The 20,621-nt window shown below is 35.6% G+C and overlaps 2 protein-coding genes across 3 annotated transcripts; both read left to right on the top strand.

The window, feature by feature from the left end:
* The first annotated feature begins 3,504 nt into the window (after window positions 1–3,504).
* On the top strand, window positions 3,505–8,955 carry LOC137742380 (uncharacterized). The gene is made up of 8 exons (XM_068482234.1): window positions 3,505–3,819; window positions 5,425–5,919; window positions 6,829–6,991; window positions 7,146–7,443; window positions 7,611–7,683; window positions 7,760–7,850; window positions 8,130–8,209; window positions 8,606–8,955. The coding sequence occupies exons 1-8, from the start codon at window positions 3,739–3,741 to the stop codon at window positions 8,747–8,749; spliced, it is 1,425 nt and encodes a 474-aa protein (XP_068338335.1). The 5' UTR covers window positions 3,505–3,738; the 3' UTR covers window positions 8,750–8,955.
* Window positions 8,956–16,851: 7,896 nt separating this feature from the next.
* On the top strand, window positions 16,852–19,227 carry LOC137743564 (uncharacterized). 2 transcript variants are annotated; one of them, XM_068483483.1, is made up of 5 exons: window positions 16,852–17,060; window positions 17,140–17,374; window positions 17,552–17,727; window positions 17,871–18,162; window positions 18,663–19,227. In XM_068483483.1, the coding sequence occupies exons 1-5, from the start codon at window positions 16,943–16,945 to the stop codon at window positions 18,727–18,729; spliced, it is 888 nt and encodes a 295-aa protein (XP_068339584.1). In that variant the 5' UTR covers window positions 16,852–16,942; the 3' UTR covers window positions 18,730–19,227. The 2 variants fall into 2 exon arrangements, with proteins under 2 accessions (XP_068339584.1, XP_068339585.1); XM_068483484.1 differs by having other exon boundaries at window positions 16,906–17,044.
* Window positions 19,228–20,621: the final 1,394 nt, after the last annotated feature.

The raw sequence follows: 20,621 nt of genomic DNA, 5'->3' as shown, positions 1-20,621 counted from the left end.
GAATTAGTGTTACCTATGCACATTGATCCAACGACCAACTGCTCTTTTACGGTGAGAGGAGCTGGGAGGTGGTGTCCCAAAAGTGTTTTACATGTCCAAACTTCAATGGCCTAGCCTTATGAGATGTGCCATCCTTTAAAAACGATGTTCCAGTGGAGTCCTATTAGGAAAGAAATCCAAGAGGAAAGAAATCTCACACTTTTGATAACAAACGATGTGACTGGATGGTTAATTCAACAACATAATATTTGGCTTGGGCTGTTTAAACTACAACCTTTATTTTTCTCATTTAATGAAGGAGTGAAATCATTTAAATATACAAACGTCATATTCAAAATTATTCATCATCTTTATCAGCGTTTAAAGGGCATGCATAGGAAAATTTATTCATTTTGTAGATTGTTTAACAATTCATGTATTGAAGAAAACGATGGGTTATGATAACAAATAACATCTTCGTGATGAACAGTTAATTTGTTTGATTTATATGGATGACTAAATATTCTTCAAATCGAATGAATGTTTTTAAGGATGGTCTTTAGATGATCATAGAGTTCCGATTATGATATTTGAATACTGCTTTTCCTCATGCTTCTTTTTCTCTCTTTTGCTTTCTCTTCTTTTAAATTCATTGGCCGCTGACAGCTAAGGATACCTCCCGCATAATTTGTACTGGAAAGGAGGAAAAAGCATAACAAATTTTTACTTTGGAGTTTGTATTAAATAACTATTAGTCATATTCAAACAGTATTTTAAATGAATCATACGTTGCTAGTCTTTTTAACTTTTCAATATAACATTTTAAATGAATCACACGTTGCTATTCATTTTAACTTTTCAATATAACTATGTGTGATTGACTTATTCTAATAATATTAACTCATCACAATAACATCTTGTTACATGAAAATCCTTCATATGATGGAGTCTTTCAATAATTTCAATTAGGTTTGGAACATTATTGTTTAATTGGAAGCTCCATTGGGTTTCACTTTTTCAATTTAAATCATTGTTTTATCTTGTTTAGCAGCCATTTCGGACTTTAAGCAGGCACGTGGCACTTGGTAGGCTTGTTTCTTCCCACATATGATGATCTCTAATTTATGATTTGTGATAATATTTGTGGTGACAACAACAACTAGCACCACCACCGTGAGAAAGGCGAAAATATGATTGATTTGGATTATACTACGCACTAGGTTACCCATAACTTTATCAAAGCCTCTCTCTCTCTTTTTCCTCAATCAAGTTTACCGTCTAACACAAAAGAAAGATTCGGTTGTAACCGAGATTATTTCATTTTGTTCTTAAAATACTCATCACTTAACTGAGCACTAGGTTACCCATAACTTTATCAAAGCCTCTCTCTCTCTTTTTCCTCAATCAAGTTTACCGTCTAACACAAGAGAAAGATTCGATTGTAACCGAGATTATTTCATTTTGTTCTTAAAATACTCATCATTTAACTGACTACATGAATTGTATTAGATTATAATTATCATAAAACACTGCCTCAAGCTCGTCTCTAATAAATAATAATCAATAAGAATGCAAACATTTGAACTCTATTATGTCTATATAGCGTAATAGTAATATTTAGATTAAATGTCTTAATCATGTTAGGGAAGCAACAGAGACTGTTGACTCAAGTCTAAGTGCTTTTTTAACCAGCAAGGAAGATGGAACTTTGAAAAGCAGGGTCTCCCGCCCAAGAAACTGGAGCTTGAGAGGCCCTTTATAAAAGCACTGCAGGGAAAAGCGAAGTGCTGGGGTTTCTAATTAAGATTTTTGTAGACTTTGATTACGAATGCATTAACTACCTAAGAAAGTTATAAACAATTAATATGAGATAATGTTAAAAAGATTGGGAATAAAAACAAAACTGTGGCTTTTGTAAATTAGTAGGCTTAGTGCCCTCATCACTCACCGTGCTGATGTGATACTTTTATGATTCTGTAAGTCATCTTATTTACCATCACTGCCGCCAGGTGCACTATTATTACTCGGTGCAGCCATTTCTCCTCCCTTATGATTTCTTCCCACCAAGCAAATTACTATTCATTTGGTAAAAATAAGTTAAGTTTAACTTACAGGTTAGGAGAAATGTTTCTTTCTAGGCAATGTCATCTCGAGAAGATTAATTTTTCGGTTCTTATATTATTATTAATGTTACTAATTCACGTGTTATAATATAAATGGATATCAGAATTAATACACTAGAAACATAAACATAGTAAATCTTGTTATTTTGTAACATAATGCAATGATGAGAAAGAGATTTGCACATCAAAGTTTGGATATTAAACATTTATTTTAGTATAAACTCCTTCACAACGATAAATAATATGTAATTAAATGAATAAAATTAGGATAAAAGGCTACCAAGATCCATGTTTAAGGGTTAATCCCAAATTCAAACCCAATATTCCTATTGGATGCCTCTTTTACACACACTCAAATTGATTGGTTGAAGGTCAAATTTAAGATTTATGTCAATAAGCGTATATTCATTCATTTGTATGAAATGAAACCATGTTCTAAAATAGTAGCAACGACCATGTTATTTAAAGTAGCAAAATTGATATTCTGATAGGTCCAACCAAAATGCACCTCCACTTCAACGAGGATGGATGAATTCTGAACCCAACAACTTTAACAGACGCACCAAGTTCTTGTGACAAACTAAAATGAAACCAACCTCCTTTTAAGAAAAAGAACAAAGTCTTAGACTGTATTGGACCATTGGCATCTCTCTTTTAAAAGTGAGCAAAAATAACTTTAAAGTTAAAATTAGTTACTATTAACTCATTTTAATTTAACAATTATTCTCTGACGTGATACTGTGAACTGTTTTTATTTCACACCGAACAAAATTGATATCACGCCGGTCGCATTTTGCTTATTTGTTGTTCATATAACGTCTGTTTATTCACGCGACACTGATTTAGCGTACATGTAACAAAACATAACCAGCCGACCGAGTGCTATATAAAAAAAAAAAGAGGGTTAATGTCATAGTAGAAATCAAGCACCTTTGTGACCCTCTCACCGAGGCCCAAGGTTCCCCACCACATTTCCTCCTTTCAAGTATTCATTGAAAATCCTTCTCACATGTTTTTTGATAATTCCACATCTTATTTTTTATGATCTATTTCTTATACTTAAATTTCTTGATATTTTAAAGTTCCTCACCCAAATAGTATCGGAGTAATTAGGGGTGATTTTCGGATAGATCGGAGTGGTCAAAGAAAAAATTGTTAAAGCAAGCAGAGTACGTATGACAAGGGGGTGGAGTTAGCGTGTCAAAAAAGCCCCCCAAAAATTGACGGGAGTCCGCGCGCACAATGAATGTGACACTCACTGCTGAGGGAAGGAAAGAGTGGAGAGAGGCAGTGTAGGCAGAGTAGGCCACCCCCCTCCAACCCCCCACTACCTTTTGCCATAAATGTGCATTCAGCAGCATCTCCAAGTGTCCTTTCCTCTCCTTTCACCAATCCTACTTGCTTTTCCCTTCCTTCCCTTCCACTCACCCTCCCTCAGACCCCAAGAAACCTACATCTCCATAACTCAAAATTCCAATTTCTCTCTTTTTTTTCCTTTTAATCTCTTTATTTTTTTTCTCTTTTTTTGGGTTTATTTTTGAGATTGGGATGCATAGGCTTGTTGTTTGAAGGGTGTTCTGAATTGGGTTTTGTTTGGTTTGTGGGATTGTATGAGAGAGAGAGAGAGAGAGAGAGAATGGGAACTGAGGAAGAAAAGCATGATCATGGTCAAAGTTCATGCCAGGGGCAAGGAGAAGTTGACGTGCCACTTGACAAGGTACAAACTTTCTGCTTCTATTTACTATTTACAGTTTACAATTTCACTCACTTTGTAATTCTGCAATAGCCATTTTCCCTGTGTTTTGAGCTAATCATGAGCTAGTTTGTAAGTATGTTTACTCGTTTATTTACCTCAGATGATTAATTGATTGTTTGTTTCATGTCTTTTGCTTGGATCATCTGTTTTCCGATGCTCTTGTTCTCTGTTTGTTCACAAGCCAAAGAAAAAATAAACAGGAAGTTATTGGGATCAATTTGATTGTTAATTCTGTTATTCTTTTGGATTTCTACTACTGGGTTTGTGAATCATTACGGTGTCAAGAAATCGTCCGTTTCCCGGCATTTTCTTTGATTGGTATGACCAATTTGAAACAATATTATTGGTAGAGATCATGCACAAAACTGCAAAACTATATTTGTACTGTGAATGTCTAATCCAGTTGTCAAATATGTAAAGTTTGTCTACAAATCAACAGTTGTAACTTTAATTTTTCAGTGATGCAATAGCAGTTTTTTCTTTTAATTTTGATAAGAAAAGTTATTAAAGTTGTATGGGTGTACAATCTACTTACTGAAATGAACCGAAGACAGACCTGATGTGTTAGTTCCCTAAACATGATCATGTGCAATTAATTTCAAATCAACATCCTGTAAATAAACTGGATTAACATTTTGTACTCTGAAGAAAAAATTGCGGGTGTCTTGCCGAAATGAGTGTGGTGGAGATTTTAATGTCTCTCAATAATCTTAGCAACATCCAGTTTATGTTGTTTTCAGTACAAATGTGAGTGTTTGACTGCCACATGTGCGTGAATCTAAATCAAATGATAAAATTGTTTTATGTGTTTTCGATAATAGAGACTACGGTGAAATACCTAGCAGTTGTGCATTTAAACATACCCCTGTTGTATTACTACTAATCTCTAAGTTCAAACATTTTAAAGTTACAATGTATCGGATTTGAATTGTGAGATTGGCTGATATTAGAAATTCATAGTAGTGAAAGTTTTCTGGTATATGTTCAGTTATTAAACGAGCCACTTCACTGAACTACACTGCAGATTAGGCCCCACAAGTGATCCCCATGGCTTGCAAACCACGGGGATCCCTCTCATGCAGCTGCCTGCACACACACACACAGAGACAGAGAGATATATATGACTTACCTTTGAAACTGGAATCTTGGTATATAAATGATATAAGGAAATAGATTTAAATCTAGTTCAGAAAAAAATGATCAAGTACATCAGATATTACTGATTGTGATGGTGACCGTTATCTTTCATGGATCAAGCTGTTTTCTTTTTCCCTCATTAATTTCTGCCTACAAAAAGAATACTACATAAAAGACTTGGAAGACATTTTCGAGTAATGGATACAAAAATGTAGGTTCTAAACAAGCGTATGAGTTAATACAACACTTCTATCTGATACAGCTGGTTACTTCTGTCTTCGGAACTGCTATCTTGTATAATCAGATTAATTTATTGAAAAACTTGAAACAAGAAAAGATTGCTAAGCTGGCAACTAAAATAAATACTGTGTTGCGTTCTGCTCATATTTTACAACCTCTTCAATTCATTCTTTATCCTCGTTTGTTCAGGTTGAAGATTCAGTAGTAGTTGCTGAAGAAGCACCCCAAGTTCATCAATGGAAGCGACAAAATCTCCACCTGGAGATACCCACGAGACCATCCGAAGATTGTGTTCAGGATTTTGTTGCAATAAAGATGCCTCCAACACCGAGTCCCACTCCTAGGAAAGTAAATTTTCTCTTGACACCTGGTTCTGTAGATGGAAGAATGAGTGGATCGCCAGGGCCCTCTTCAGCTAAAGGCAAATCATCTATAAAATCTCTTTTACCAAAACTAAGCTTCAAGTATCGAAGTACTGCTGATGCGGAGAAGGCTTCCAACCTAGCTTCAGAAGGTTCTTCTACAGGAGTTCGGGAAAAAGCTTCCATCTCAAGGTCACTGTCTCTCACAAAATTATTCACACCGAAGATGAAGAGAACATCATCCCTACCTGTAACTCCAATGGCACTTGCACTCCGAGAATCTGCACACGGCGGAAGTGTTGGTGGCTCTCTGAATTCAATTGTAAGTTCTGGACATTATTGCTCAAGAATGTCTAATCTAACCTAGTTGATCAACCCACCACCACGTGGTTGTTAGCATTATGGATGTAGCTTCATTAGATGTGTTCAAGTTCTTGTTCAATTAATCACTAGTACATACATAGCATACATGTTAACTAGGCCATCAAACATGTGAAGAATATCTTAGAACTATAACCTCATCTAGTACCCTAGCATCTATTCCTTCCAATTCTATGAGTACCCCATTATCTTGCTGCTCAAATCTACTTGCTCTTAGGCCATCTCCAACCGAAGGAGGGCCAGAGGGCTCCTTTTAGCCCTATAGACCTCCAAGAAATTATATTTTACTAAACAGTGTCATGCCATATTTCATACCATCTCCAGCTGAGGGGGCCAAAGGGCCATAGGCCAAACATAGCCCTGTGACAAAAAACCATCTCCAACCGAGGGGGCCAAAGGGCCATAGGCCAAACATAATTTATTATTTCTATTTAAATACTACAACAACTTAAATTTAAAAACTACAACTTAAATTTAAAATTTTATTATTTATTATTATTTTTTTTTTTTAAATTTTGTTCCAAAAAAAAAAAAAATTCAAATCCAACGGCTACTGGCGTCAACATGACGTCGGTAGCCATTGGCATTTGAAATTTGGGCCAGCCTGGGGCTAGCTGGCTGGCTCATTTGGGCCAGCCGGTTGGCTTGATTTGGTGTTTTTGGCCCGGTAGGGCCCTCGAGCCCTTTGGCCTAGCCCTCGGTTGGAGACGGTTTTCGTGTCATTTCGGGCTATTTTTAACCCTATGGCCCTCTGGCCGGATTGGTTAGAGATGACCTAACGTCTTAGTCATGTCCATCTATAAACATGTGTATTACTATTACAAGGGCTTGTTTCCTTTTTATCTTACAGAGGAAAGAATCCAAAAGACAGATAGCTCGCTCACTTTCAGTCCCAGTCAACCATAAAGAAATGAACTTAAGGAGGATGGATTCATTTTTTCGTGTATTTCCTTCCACTCCTCGAGTCAAGGAAGGAGATGATGTATCAATTAGTTCCCCAACAGAAGATGCTGGTATCTTTCTTGTCTAGTTACGATTATGTTATAAACACTGACTGCTGATCAAGTTTTATATGATAACGTTTCTGACTTATAACTTTGTTGTATAAAAAATTTGCTTAGGCTATTATGTTAACTCTTACTCTATCTTATTGATCTCATGGTTCAGGGAAAGATGATGATAATGGTGAAGACATATCTGAGGAAGAGGCCGTCTGTAGAATTTGTCTTGTGGAACTGTGTGAAGGGGGTGAGACTCTCAAAATGGAATGCAGTTGCAAAGGTGAACTTGCTCTGGCTCACCAAGAATGTGCTATTAAATGGTTTAGCATCAAAGGTAACAAGACCTGTGATGTGTGTAAGCAAGAGGTTCAAAACCTGCCTGTCACTCTATTACGAATTCAAAGTGTTCGAGCTCGAAATGCTGGTGCAAGTTTATATGGGCAGGAAGATGCTAATGGGTACAGGCAAGTGTGTTTGCATTTATACAGTTTTCATTGTTCAATGCCTCACAAACAAACATGCTTGTATAATTATCTTGCATCCCATAAGCTCAATAAAAGAATCTCGCTGAAAAAAAATGATCCATAGAAAAACATTCATGCGCTAATGTTGTTCGTTCATATCTTTTCAGGGTTTGGCAGGAAGTGCCTGTGCTTGTCATTGTCAGCATGCTTGCCTACTTTTGCTTTCTTGAGCAGCTCCTGGTAAGATTGGAAATCAAAACTGCGGAGTTGTCAATTTATATTTCTGCCTCCTTCATAATATGCATGTTCACTGCAGGTGGAGAAGATGGGTACTGGAGCAATTGCCATCTCTCTTCCATTTTCATGTGTACTGGGTCTCCTCTCATCCATGACCTCATCAACCATGGGTAGGCTGACAATCGTCCTTTCTCCTTAAGTTGTGCAATCTTCGAGTGCTCATTTGTGGTGTGAAAAACACACGTTCTGAGTTTATAGGTTACAAGGAATTGTAACACGCATCGTCCTGAAGGAAACTACACGAGCAATCATTTAATATTAGAATATAAAGCCATGATATATTTTCGTGCAACCGTGGCAGTGAATTTTTATCATATTCTTTTAAGATCAAAATTCCGACTTATAGATTGTTGATTCACTACCCTAACTTTTGAATCTTCTGTGTTCAGTGCAAAGAAGATTTGTCTGGGTTTATGCATCGGTTCAGTTTGCTCTGGTGGTTCTATTTGCACATATATTTTACTCGTTGGTAAGAAGCTCTTTCTGCAGCAAGTTATCTTTTCTTTGTTTTTCTTAGGTTCATTCCGCACTTTTCTTGTAATCGAAGTGGAACCCAAACGACCTCCTATTTATAATTTGCTGCTCTCAGTGTGGCTTACAAACTTTTATGCACATTATAAATCAGATCAGAAATATCGATCAACTTTTTGCACCACTCTGAACACTAAGAAATGGCTTTGTGCTATTATTTGGACCTTCAATCCCTTCTGAACAACTAGTATCCCATATCCTGTGATGTACATTTATTTGAAGTCAATATGCTACACTTATTATCTATGATTTTCTTGTTGAAATAAATGTAGCATTCCAAGTCCTGTCATCTTATGCCAATGTTAAATACTTTTGCATTATGTTGTGGCTTCAGGTCCGCGTGCAAGCAGTTCTTTGTATTCTCCTCGCAACATTTGCTGGGTTGGGAGTTGCAATGAGTGGGAGTTCCATCATCGTCGAGTCCTTGAGATGGAGAAGAAGATGGCAAACTGCATCCGAGCAACGTCAGATGCCCTAATTGTCGACATGAGTCACATGACTAGAGCAGTTCCCAGGAACCATAAATTCACACAGAAGTCCAATCTTTATTGTAAGGTCATCAATGGCTGACATCACGTGTTTAAGCTTATAGCGGAGATATGAGTTTCGATAATTTTTGTAAATATCCTGGAATTTTGTATGCTTCCTATGTTTAATACAAGATTTGAGATTGTATAGCCTCAAGATAGCAGTGCTGGTACCAAGTAGTGAGTAATTAGACGTATTGTTGTTAGAGCAAATGAAGTATTAGTTTCTCGTCTGACCTCCTAGTTCAACTACGCGTTATCTAAACAATTTATAAAAGTTAGGGTTTTGTACTTCCCACATAGTTAATTTCTGCATGCAAATTCCATCAATACAATTATAATATACAGTTATTAAAAACATGTCAATGTTCTGTGCTGAGATCTCTATAATTTCAATTTGAAATTATTTAGTGTTACGTTTTCCTTTTAATTTGCACAAAAGGAAAAACTAAATGCTACCTTGCTAAGAACACAAAATCAATTTAATGGTGGCTCTTAAAAGTTTAAGCATTTTAATTCCCAGACTAAATACTTTAGCATCTACAATATTATGAAAACCCAAGACAATGATCTTGTGTTGTTTGAAGAATAAAAATTATTAATGGAATAACTATTTAAGTCATAATTTGTTGGTTTTGGGTTGAGCTAAGAAAAATATTGCTCAAAGACATGAATCAAGTGCATTAATTAATCTTTGAGTTGGCACCATGACCTAAAATGAGTTGAATGAACTGAATACTTGGTAACACCGCAGATCGAGTGTTTCTTATTTATTCAGTGGTGAATAAAAGTTACAGTTACACAGAGTTTAACTTTTATGATATCGAAGCTACACATATAAAGCATGCATGGTTCTTTAAACGAATTGTCTTCGACACTTGCCTTGGTTTGCATTCCCCCAAATCGTACCTAAATGATTGGGGCCACAAATAACATATCATCACGTAGAAATTTTATAATTGGACACGTTCAACTTTTTAATCTTTATTTGAAGACCATTTCTATACAAAATTATTTTCTCAAAGATCGTTTAGTCATTCATATGTATCACATAAATGGACAATTCATCATTAATATGTTACTTTGGTACCTACACCATTGATTTACTCGATACGTAAGACTAAGCGATCTCCCATTAGAATATTTTTTTTGTAAGGATGATCTTCAAATGAAAACTAGGAAATTACATTGTTCTGATTATGAAGTTTCTAGGGGGTGAAGATATGTTATTTGCAAGTAGGGAAATGAGCTCATCTTTATAATGGGGAAACGCAAGTATTATTCTTAATAAAATAAATGTTATAGTTATTATTATTATTATTTTTTTTGAACAAACAAATGTTACGTACGGTTATTTAGAGTTTAACTTTTTTTTTTTTTAATCGAAGTTACACTTATAATGCATGCATGGTTCTTCAAATTGACATTATTCATCACTTACCATGAAAGATAATGAAAAAAATGTTACAATTACACAGAGTTCAACTTGTCTGATGTTGAAGCAACACATACAAGGCATCCATTGTTCTTAAAACGGAGGTTCTTCGTCACTTACAATGAAAGTTAATGAAAAAAAGTCACAGTTACACTGATTCAACTCGTCTGATGTGGAAGCAACACGTACAAGGCATGCATGGTTCTTAAAACGGACTTTCTTCGCCATTTACCATGAAATTAACAAAATAAACATTATGGTTACATAGAGTCTAACTTTTCTGATGTCGAAGCTACACGTATAAGACATGCATCATTCTTCAAAGTTAAACGGACTTTCTTCGACACTTACCTTGATAATTCATGTGACCTTATCTCTCTTGTGCTTATCCATTCCAAGGTCTTGCTCTATATAAATCATCTTTCCCAACAGGATGCGAATCCACACTTCGTACTGCACTGTAAGCATAAGCAACATAGATGAGTTGGTGCTTAAAGCCTTTGTTAGAACTTGCGGTACTTATCCAAGCTCATAACAATTCTTGGAAATGGGTGGCATGGGAGGAAGAGGGAAAGTAGAGACGGATCCTAGAGCCTTCCGGCAGGTTTGCTGTCGGTGGCGTGGGAGGGTTGGTTTCCAATCTTCTCACCGCTAGTAATCCGCCTGAGCCTTGATTCTTTTGGACTCTGACCTCGACAGCTAACTGAAGACGAGGCGCGGTCCTTGGAGTCAGGACTCCAACCTTCACTCGTAAGAAGAGCCACATGGTAATGTGTCCGAGTTTATGCCGGAAGCAATTACCATGTGTACTAGTTTTTGCCAAAGATAAGTTTGTTGTTTTTGTTTTTACTTAATGACATGAAAGAGATTTAAACTCGGGACTTCTTTCGACAAAATGAAGACTCAAGTGGAACTGCAAGAAACGATCACGGGCTTAGTTCGGCAAAAAATTTCTTCAGCGTAATATGTTTGCTGAAATATGATATCATTGAAGGGAGTTTTCCTAGAAAATGTGACATGAGAAAAGGTGCTGTCCACCACCATGCATCCAGTAGTTTTCCTAGTGAAATAGATCTTTTCATTTGCAAATGTGTTGTAGGTCAAATGATTAAGAGAATTCATCTTTGCACGTAAGGGCTCCTGTTTGAACGATTGAATCCCCTTTTGTTTGTATGGCGTTAGAAGTTACAAATTCTTAGTGGGTTTGAATCTTGATAGCTTCAAGTCTCTAACTATAGCAGCCTGGCTTGCGGTTACGTCCCAGGTTGAGCAAATTGGCTCAGGCATAAAATCACGTAATTTTCTTTGATTTGAAATTATTTGGTTGGTCATATGTTATGAGAAATTCAATTCAGCTAATGATGCGTTCAGTGACTTGTGCGTGCGGATAAATTGTGAGACAATGTCTCCAAACTGATGTCAGATTCATATCTGATAGTGGGCTCTCTCCAAATTCGGCTGTTTCTGTGGGTCTATAAAGTCATGCATAAGATTCCTAAGCAGATAGAGGAACCCCATTTTGAATAAATTCTCAAGGGGTTGCAGAGCAAAAAGTGCTGATAACGTATTGTAGAAGGAAGTACTTTGAGAGTGAATGACAAAATTCTATTAGAGAATTGTTGTAATGTGTTACAATGTGAGGCATAATCACCTTTATATAGTGGTGTGGCTATCTGTTAAATTACTCAATAGGTAGAATTAGTTGGACTAATTAATTGAAAAATGAATAGCCTATTCATTTGAAGAATCAATGGCGTGACCGTTACAACAATTAATTGAGAAATGAATGACCTATGTTAACGCTCAAAACTTGTGGATCAAACTCAGATGGATGTGGGTTGACGCTCACATATCGTTTTGAGTTTCAAGCTAAAAACTCAGGAACCACTTTTATCGATTTTCAATATCAAAACTAAAGTAATAAGCAGATACCATTTTAGCTAAAAAGCTTATCGAATTTAAGGAAAATTATGAATAAAAAGGGTTTCAGTGTCTCACAACTTTATTTTATTAAACAAAACCATCTAATAAAAATAAGAATTAAAAAAAAAAGCGGTAGCATTTTCATTAATAAGTTGATATTTGGTGGCATCAATAATTAGAAAAATTCACCAATCATAAAGATCAAGGAAAACGTTTGGTTGGCTGGGGCTATAGGCTTTTATAAATATTGAACTCAATTCAACCTTTTAAATTTCGAAACACTTTTCGAGTTTTTGTGTATTTATTTTTGTTTAGTTGGACTATTTTTAAAAATTAAACTCAAGATCAATTTAAAAATATAGATAATTTGTTAAAAACCAAAAGTGAGATTTTGTTGAATTTTTTTAACTCAACAAAAATCTATCTCCAATTTCTTCCGATGTCTGAATTATCTCTCTCCTCGCCCTCTGTCTCTCCTATCCAATTTATGCCGCTCTTCTCTCTCTCCAATTGCTGCCCCTCTTCTCTCTCTCTCCCCTCCGACTTCGTGCTAGTAATTTAACCAAACAAGTTTTAAAATTTTGAGATTTCAATATATATATATATATATATATATATATATATATATATATTCTTAAGAGATATTCTTAAAAAATAGTTTTTTGATAGAATATCAAACGAACCCTAAATTTTTTATTTGAAAATGAATTAATTATCTTGATTAATTTCAAAACCAAATAGCCACAGGCTATGCATGTCTTGTATGTAAAATCGCCATCCATTTTAACAGTTGAATTAGTAACTACGACTTGATTTCACTTTAGGCAAAACTATAACCCTGTAAATGCTTCATATTAATTACCTGAGAAAGCACTTTTGTTTTTTTTTTTTCCTCTAAAAATTGTTATATATCTCCAGATGAATAACTTGTATTTTACATAAAAAAAGAATTGCTATTGTCATTCTAAAAATCTTATTTTACACTTCAAACTTTTTATAATTAGGAAAAAAAAAAACACTTATAAAGAGTGTAAAATGAGATTTTTTAAGTATTAATAACAAGTCCCATAAAAAAATGTATTATGTTTCTTCCAAAAGTGTAACAAAAAGAGCAAGAATAAAAATTGTATTCCATTACTTAATTGTCCAGGACTCTAATATGACTTTTACAATTCTATTACTATGTTTGGAACAAAAGAGTAAAACATCAAATCTTTACTTCTAATTTGTTTACCATGATAAACTACAAGGACAACGAGAAAATTTGTTGTATCAAGCACGCGCTCATTTTGTCTAGTTGCATTCAAGCTTTTATGTTCCTGAAGAACGTCTTGAGTTTAAATCTCATACACGACAGGTAGCAAAAATCTCAAAAAAATTCTTCTGTAGGTGCTCATCGCCATCACGAAAACAACACATACCCTATGCTCGGTCGTGGACGATGGCTGAAGTCATGATCCTTGAGGATCGCACAGATAGCTGCTCTTCATCACTTCAGAGGCCAAGCTATGTGCTGGTGAAGAATAGCAGCATCGACATCGCAGCCGTCCGAAAATTCTAGGATCCAGAGGTTGTGCGTCAGCATCTACTTTTACTTCTTCCTCCCATGCCACCCATTTCCAGAAATTGTTACGAACTTGGATAAACAGCACAAGTTCTAACAAAGGACTTAAGCACCACCAATCCATGGGTATAGGTTACATGAGAGCATTTTTGTTCACCGTAATAACTATGGTGTATGCTCACCATATACCTAATCAATTGACATGTGTCATTTCATTTAACTCTAGTTAATTTTCATATTAAATATTAATTTTTCAATTTTGAAAAGAAATTAACCAAGATTAATTGAAAGGACACGTGTCAATTAATAGATGTATTGTGAGCATACACCTTAGGTTACAGTGCAATAAGAAATGTGATTTCTCATATTGCTGGGAAAGATGATTTATAGAGTAGGGCCTTGGAATGGATAACCACAAGAGAGATATGGTCACACTAATTGTCAGGGTAAGTTTCAAGGAAAGTCCGTTTCAAGAACCTCATGTGTTTTACGTGTCACTTCGACATTAGAAAAATTAGATTCTGTATAACTGTAACGTTTATTTCACCAATAAATAAAAGATTCGATCTACCATGTTACTCAGAAATAGTATTCAACTCGTTGAGTTAACTCGACTCATTTAAGGAACAATCGGTGTAACTTGAGTATGGTTACGTAAGTTACTATTTTGCTCAGATTATAACACATGAATTTATTTCTTAATTAATATTTATTAGAAGTAAGACATATCAACCATATTGCCAATCATTATTATAACATGTTAATAATAAATTTATATCATAGGGTCAACTCAAATAGATTAATTATAAATTTAGATCTATATGCAAAGTTCTAAAAGAGGTTAGGCATTAGTCGGGTGGTAGGGTGGGGCCTAGTATCTAGGCAGCTAGGCGGGGCCTAGGCTGACTAAACGGATTTAAGTAAATTTATTGTATATTGTACAAATAAGTGTCTATTTATTCCTAAAAAAACACAATTATATTGGGATACATAAATTGCAAAATAAAATGACATATAGATTATAAAGTATTAGAACATATTAAAAACATGGGGAGCAAGCGTACAAAAGTGTTCATCAAAGTATTCACATTTTATTGACAAAAAGATGCAAAATGAAAACACAATTGTATTGGGATACATAAATTGCAAAATAAAATGACATATAGATTATAAAGTATTAGAACATATTAAAAACATGGGGAACAAGCGTACAAAAGTGTTCATCAAAGTATTCACATTTTATTGACAAAAAGATGCAAAATGAAAACACAATTGTATTGGGATACATAAATTGCAAAATAAAATGACATATAGATTATAAAGTATTAGAACATATTGAAAACATGGGGAGTAAGCATAGAGTAAGTGATCATCCAAGTATTCACACTTTATTGAAAGAAAAAAAAGTGAAATGAAAACACAATTGTATTGGGATACATAAATTGCAAAATAAAATAACATATAAATTATAAAGTATTAGAATATATTGAAAACATGGGGAACAAACATATAATAAGTGTTCATCCAAGTATTCACATTTTATTGACAAAAAAAATGCCAAATGAAATTCATTGATTTTCCGTCTAAGTGATAATCGCGACCTACATGGGTGCCTAAGGGGGTTAGGCGGATGTCAAAACGGGTTTAAGTACACTTTTTTAATTTTCAAACATCTAGGAACTAATTGGAGTGGTGACCAACCACCTAGCGTTCAGATCTTTTAGAACAGCGTCTATATGTCAAGCAAGACTTAAGTAATATTATTTTTAACGCAACTCAATATTCTTTTAATAGCGTGACAACTATCTAACAAGAGTTTTTTTTTTTTCTTCACATTTCGGCTTAGTTAAGTGGCTAGAACAATATGTTTCCCCTTTACACTTGAGCTCGAAACATTTTTTTTTTAGGTAATAAATATTTCATTAATCAAATAGAATGAGAAACATCGTCGATAAAAAATATAATTCCATAATTACAAACGCAACAAAAAGACAATACAAAACCTATTCCACATAACCACATCGAACCAAACAGAAAGATACACTCATGAGGACAAAACTTTGCATCAGTTTCTAATGAACTTGCAAAAGACGACGCTCCTTCGGCAAAGAAGCCTACTATGAGACATTAAGACGATGTCCTCATAGTTCTTTGCCGGGCAAACAGACAACAAAACAAAATAAACAAAAAAATGACAATACTAAATAAACTCTTCATAGGTTCGTTTCCTAAATAAGCTCACAAGGTCTAAAGTCTACGAGCGAGACCCAACTCCGTCAATACACACAAGGTAATTTACCATCACCTAAAGACTATGCAAGAGAACATGACTATGAATCCCTCAAACCACTGAAACGCCCCACAAGGGAAATACCACACCACCCATTGATGATCTTGCAATCGTCGCAAAAAACCTTACTATGAGTCACCTATAACAAATGTCAAGCTTCCCCCACAATCCTTGACAAGCACACAAACTACAAAATCACCACCTTAATTTTGAACAACAATTATTACTCTAAGATCTGAAGTTGAGCAGTAAGTTATAACCGCTGCAAAAGCTCTCCTCTTCGAAAGGAGAAGTGACCACAACCACAAACATAAACACTCTCCTAAAAAAAATGAGAGAACGACGCTACTAATAACCGGAAAAGAAATAGAAGGGATAAAAATGGAATGATGCCGACCCTAAGGCAAAACAAAGGGGCTGGCGACGATCGGTTTTTTCTTAAGGTTTCTTCTCCCCAACGGCTAAGGTTTTTCTCTAGGGAATATTAGAGCTAGAACCATCTTCTGTTTAGATTTGTTTGCTACAAACTATCGCTTACATCGAAAAAATTATCATAATATAAAGGCTTGTTTTTTGCAGTGTCACTTAACTCGATTTTAATTTTAAAACTCAAATTTCATCATTTAACGTTCTAAAATTTAATTTTTGTTTACCACTTTGAGAAAAAGACAAAAGAAATCGAACTTCTAAATTACCCTTATGTAAATGGTCATCGCATGTGGTGCAATATCGTAATAAATAAAATGTTGAATTTATCTATACGTCTTGAATTTAAAACACTCCATTTTTTAAATTATTGTAATAGTTTCGAATTCTCGTATTTATGATAATCATAATAAAATTTTTGAAAAAGAAAATGGGCATCCGGTGGACCGGTGCTCATCGTTGACGGAAGACACAGGACAAACGAGTGAGCAGAGTAGCGCAGAGGGATGAACATTCCAACAAGAATCGCAGCCAGACTTCCCCTACTCGCCTCTCCTTCGCTTCCCTCCTCCTCTTCCTCCGCTCTCCCCCTCCACAGCTTCTCCTCTGTATTCTCTCACCACCGTCAGTCAGTCAGTCTCTCTCTCACAGAGTAAGAAAACAAACGTATCAAACTTAGCTATTTCTTCTTCTTTTTCTCCAGGCTTGCGCAAATTGGGTAATTTAGAGCCAACAGTGAACACCAGTAGATTGAAACGCTGCGTTGCGAAGAAGATGGCTTGGAGTTTGGAGAAGAGCAACGCGGGCGTTGATACCCACTTGGGGGTGGTCCGGCCGGCCACTGAAGCTCACGCTGAAGAGGCCGTAGGAGCTCTCAGAGCCGGAAAAGTCATTGGCGTCCCCACCGATACGCTCTACGGCTTCGCATGTGATGCTTGGTATGGCAATCAACCCAATGCACTCCACCTGTTTGTTTAAATGCCTCAGTGTCTAAAGCCCTGTTTTTCTGTTTCCCGATATCGGTATAGTGAATTTATTTTTGTTATGATGATTTATAAGAAAGCTTATCTTTTTAATTTTGTGTTTTTTTTCTGAAATGGTGGAGAATTATTCAGCTCTTTGGAAGCGGTGAATCGGATATATGAGATTAAAGGACGTAAGCATACAAGTCCTCTTGCAATTTGTGTTGGGGATGTTTCGGACATTGATCGGTTTGCTGTCACAGACCATTTGCCCCATGGCTTGCTTGAGGTTCTCCTTCCAGGACCCGTTACTCTTGTACTAAGCCGAGGTAAGAACACAAAGTATAAGAGTTCTCTCTGATAGACACTACCATTTGATTGATGCTGGATATCAGTAGGGTTGCTTTCGTTTCGGCTTTTTCACTTACACATTCAGTGTTGAGTAAGAAAAGCTAGTTTGGGTATTTTGCAGGGGAGTCGAGCATTCTTGAGAAGTCTTTAAACCCAGGATTGCATAGTATAGGAGTTCGAGTACCTGACTGTAACTTCATCAGGGACATTGCACGCGGATTGGGGAGTGCATTGGCCCTTACAAGTGCAAACCTGAGTGGGCAGCCAAGTAGTGTTTCCATCAAAGATTTTGAGAACCTCTGGGAACACTGTGCGTACGTTTACAATGGTGGTGTGCTTCCTTCAGGCCGTGCAGGCTCAACAGTTGTGGACCTCACCAGAATCGACAAGTACAAGATTCTTCGACCCGGAAGGTAAGAATCTCAGTTGACTACACTACCTTTTCTATGATGTAAATGGCTGCAAAATATATGACATTATTGTTGTGGTTTTGTTATTTAAATCTAGAAGAAGTCCTTAAGGAAATAATAGTTAGTGACTCAGTAGAGATGAGGTACAGCTGAAGGATTACATATGGTGTATTTTCATCTCATCAATGCATTCTAATTTTGGGAAATCTTATGAAGTTTGTCTAGTACTCAGTACATACGAAAAGATGACGTAGTAAATTAATAATTGGTCTAATGATGCCTTTTCTGTTGTTCAATTGCTATCGGTAATAATCATTTATAGTTTTTCTCCAAATTTGGAATGCAAATATGTTTAGGATTGTTTTGATGGATCAAAATCCCGTTTGTTGCTCATTAGATACGTCTTCTTTATATCCTCGTTTCTTTTGCTTTGGGCATGCTAATTCGTGCTTTAGTACAACTAGGTTCTAGTGGTATAAATATTCCCTGCTTTGCCATTGCAGTGCGAGAGACGAAACTGTTGCAATTCTCGAAAGGTTTTCTCTTGAGGAAGAAGGAACAGCTACTTAAACCCGCATGCATGGCAACTTCCATGCTTTACATGCCTTGGTGGCTGTGACCTGGGCTGCTGTTAGGTATGAATCGACGATATATACACTTATAACCTGGAATTGAAGCGAATTTGTGATTGTAGAATTCTACTTATTTTTTAAAATTTATATGGTCTGAAGATATCGATGAAGTTTGGAGAAAAATTGCACTTGGTAATGTATTATTGGATACAGGGGATGCTACATGGCGCTGAATCTGTTTCTTGCAAGTCCTTCTTAGGTCTCGAAGATACTAGTGACGACATCATTTTGCTTCTAGGCCTCGTGGACAAACCATGTTCGATGGAATATTGGATGCTTCACCTTCAGGGCTATTTTTTTTAGTACAAAGTTATTTCCTTACAATATGCTGTCAAATTTGTAAATGGAGGGTGTCATATTCACAAACACAATAGTTTAAAGGACGGATTCATCAAGGATGACAACTTAACAATATGATAACACGATTCGAGCTCAATATGATTCACTTCTTCACAAACCAACATGACGTATCAAATACGCACAACTCAACCGTTAGAGGTTAGGCCAGTCGGTGAGAGATAATGGAAGAAAGAGTTACGGTTATAATAAGTTCACAATTTAATTATTTCAAACGTAACTCTATTTCAACGTAACAAAGTACAAATAAATAATCCGAATGTGTTTTCCACTTCTTTTGGAGATTTTGTTATTAGTACAAGAAGTGAGCTTAATATTTGTGTTAATGTAATGTTAGGGAGACTAAATTTGTAGACAAAGTTTTGAAAACTAAAGAACGTGTAAGTTGATGATTGGTTTATTACTTACACGTTGATAAACATGCTTATTTTTATTGTTGACACATCATTTAATTTACAAATTTGATATCTCTAGCATTACCTATTTGTTTAAACTTTCGTAGCTGCCAATTCTGGTTCAAAGGCTTAGCTGAGTGGACTAGCGCGTGTACTGAAGCGCGTGGGCAGCAATTTGAAGTGGAAGGCCAGCAGTTTAGTTTGTTAAAGTTCTGTGTCTTCTCGCGACAGAAATATAAGGCAAAACGGTGTATGCTAGATTCCTAATTGTTGTGCTTCTTCTATGGCATCAAAAAGTGGGGAACTCGTGCTCATTCCTTCTCTCGAAATTAGGCATACTTTTGTTTAGTGACGGATTTAGAAATTTTTATTCCAACGGTCGGTGTAAAAGTTGTCAAATATTCTAAAACAAAAATTGTCCTTAAACATTAGACAGTTCTATTATTTTAAAATTTTGAATAATATTAGGGGGGTCAAATTTTAAAATCTAATGATGTGTTACTAATAAGAAATAAACATGTTAATCGACATTTAATTAATAATCCAATCATCTACAATCACATAATTTGGTTTGCAAATTTAGTTTAAAAAATGAAACTTTAAAAGCTCTCTGTACTGTTCACTTTAACGAAAAACCATATTTTTATACTAAAAAGTCAATACTGGTACTATTCACATTTTATTTTGTCATTATCGTTAAACTCAAAATTTTCAAGCTATTTTCATTAGTTTTACTTTCAAAAAATTTAGTCTCCTTAACATTACCCTCAATCTTATGCAATAAACAAAGGGGTGTGATATTCACACACCCTTTTTTACTTCTCACACACCTTTTTAATTTTCGGCCGTCGGATCGAATGAATTGAAGAAGATCAACAGACAAAAATTAACAAAAGGTGTGTGAGAAGTAAAAAGAAGTGTGTAGATAGTACATCTCTAAACAAATGACTCAGGTTTATGTTGAGGTCTTGTGGAAGAGGAAGGCTGAAGATCACAAAGAAAGAATAGCACACGCAATTATTAATGGCTTCCTGCTTTGTATGGTTAGGTTAATGATTAGATCCCAAGATTAAACATT

Source organism: Pyrus communis, chromosome 8, assembly GCF_963583255.1.
Source record: "Pyrus communis chromosome 8, drPyrComm1.1, whole genome shotgun sequence".
Classification (NCBI taxonomy): domain Eukaryota; kingdom Viridiplantae; phylum Streptophyta; class Magnoliopsida; order Rosales; family Rosaceae; genus Pyrus; species Pyrus communis.
The sequence above is the reverse complement of the archived record's forward strand: the minus strand, read 5'-3'. Positions and strand labels throughout refer to the sequence as shown.

Bases quoted from the DNA above. Each gene is read 5' to 3' on its own strand.
- LOC137742380 (XM_068482234.1), top strand. From the start codon at position 3,739: ATGGGAACTGAGGAAGAAAAGCATGATCATGGTCAAAGTTCATGCCAG. The intron at 7,444-7,610 runs GCAAGTGTGTTT...ATATCTTTTCAG, and splicing joins GAAGATGCTAATGGGTACAG to GGTTTGGCAGGAAGTGCCTG. The intron at 8,210-8,605 runs GTAAGAAGCTCT...TTGTGGCTTCAG, and splicing joins CACATATATTTTACTCGTTG to GTCCGCGTGCAAGCAGTTCT.
- LOC137743564 (XM_068483483.1), top strand. From the start codon at position 16,943: ATGAACATTCCAACAAGAATCGCAGCCAGACTTCCCCTACTCGCCTCT. The intron at 17,728-17,870 runs GTAAGAACACAA...GGTATTTTGCAG, and splicing joins TACTCTTGTACTAAGCCGAG to GGGAGTCGAGCATTCTTGAG. The intron at 18,163-18,662 runs GTAAGAATCTCA...TTGCCATTGCAG, and splicing joins AAGATTCTTCGACCCGGAAG to TGCGAGAGACGAAACTGTTG.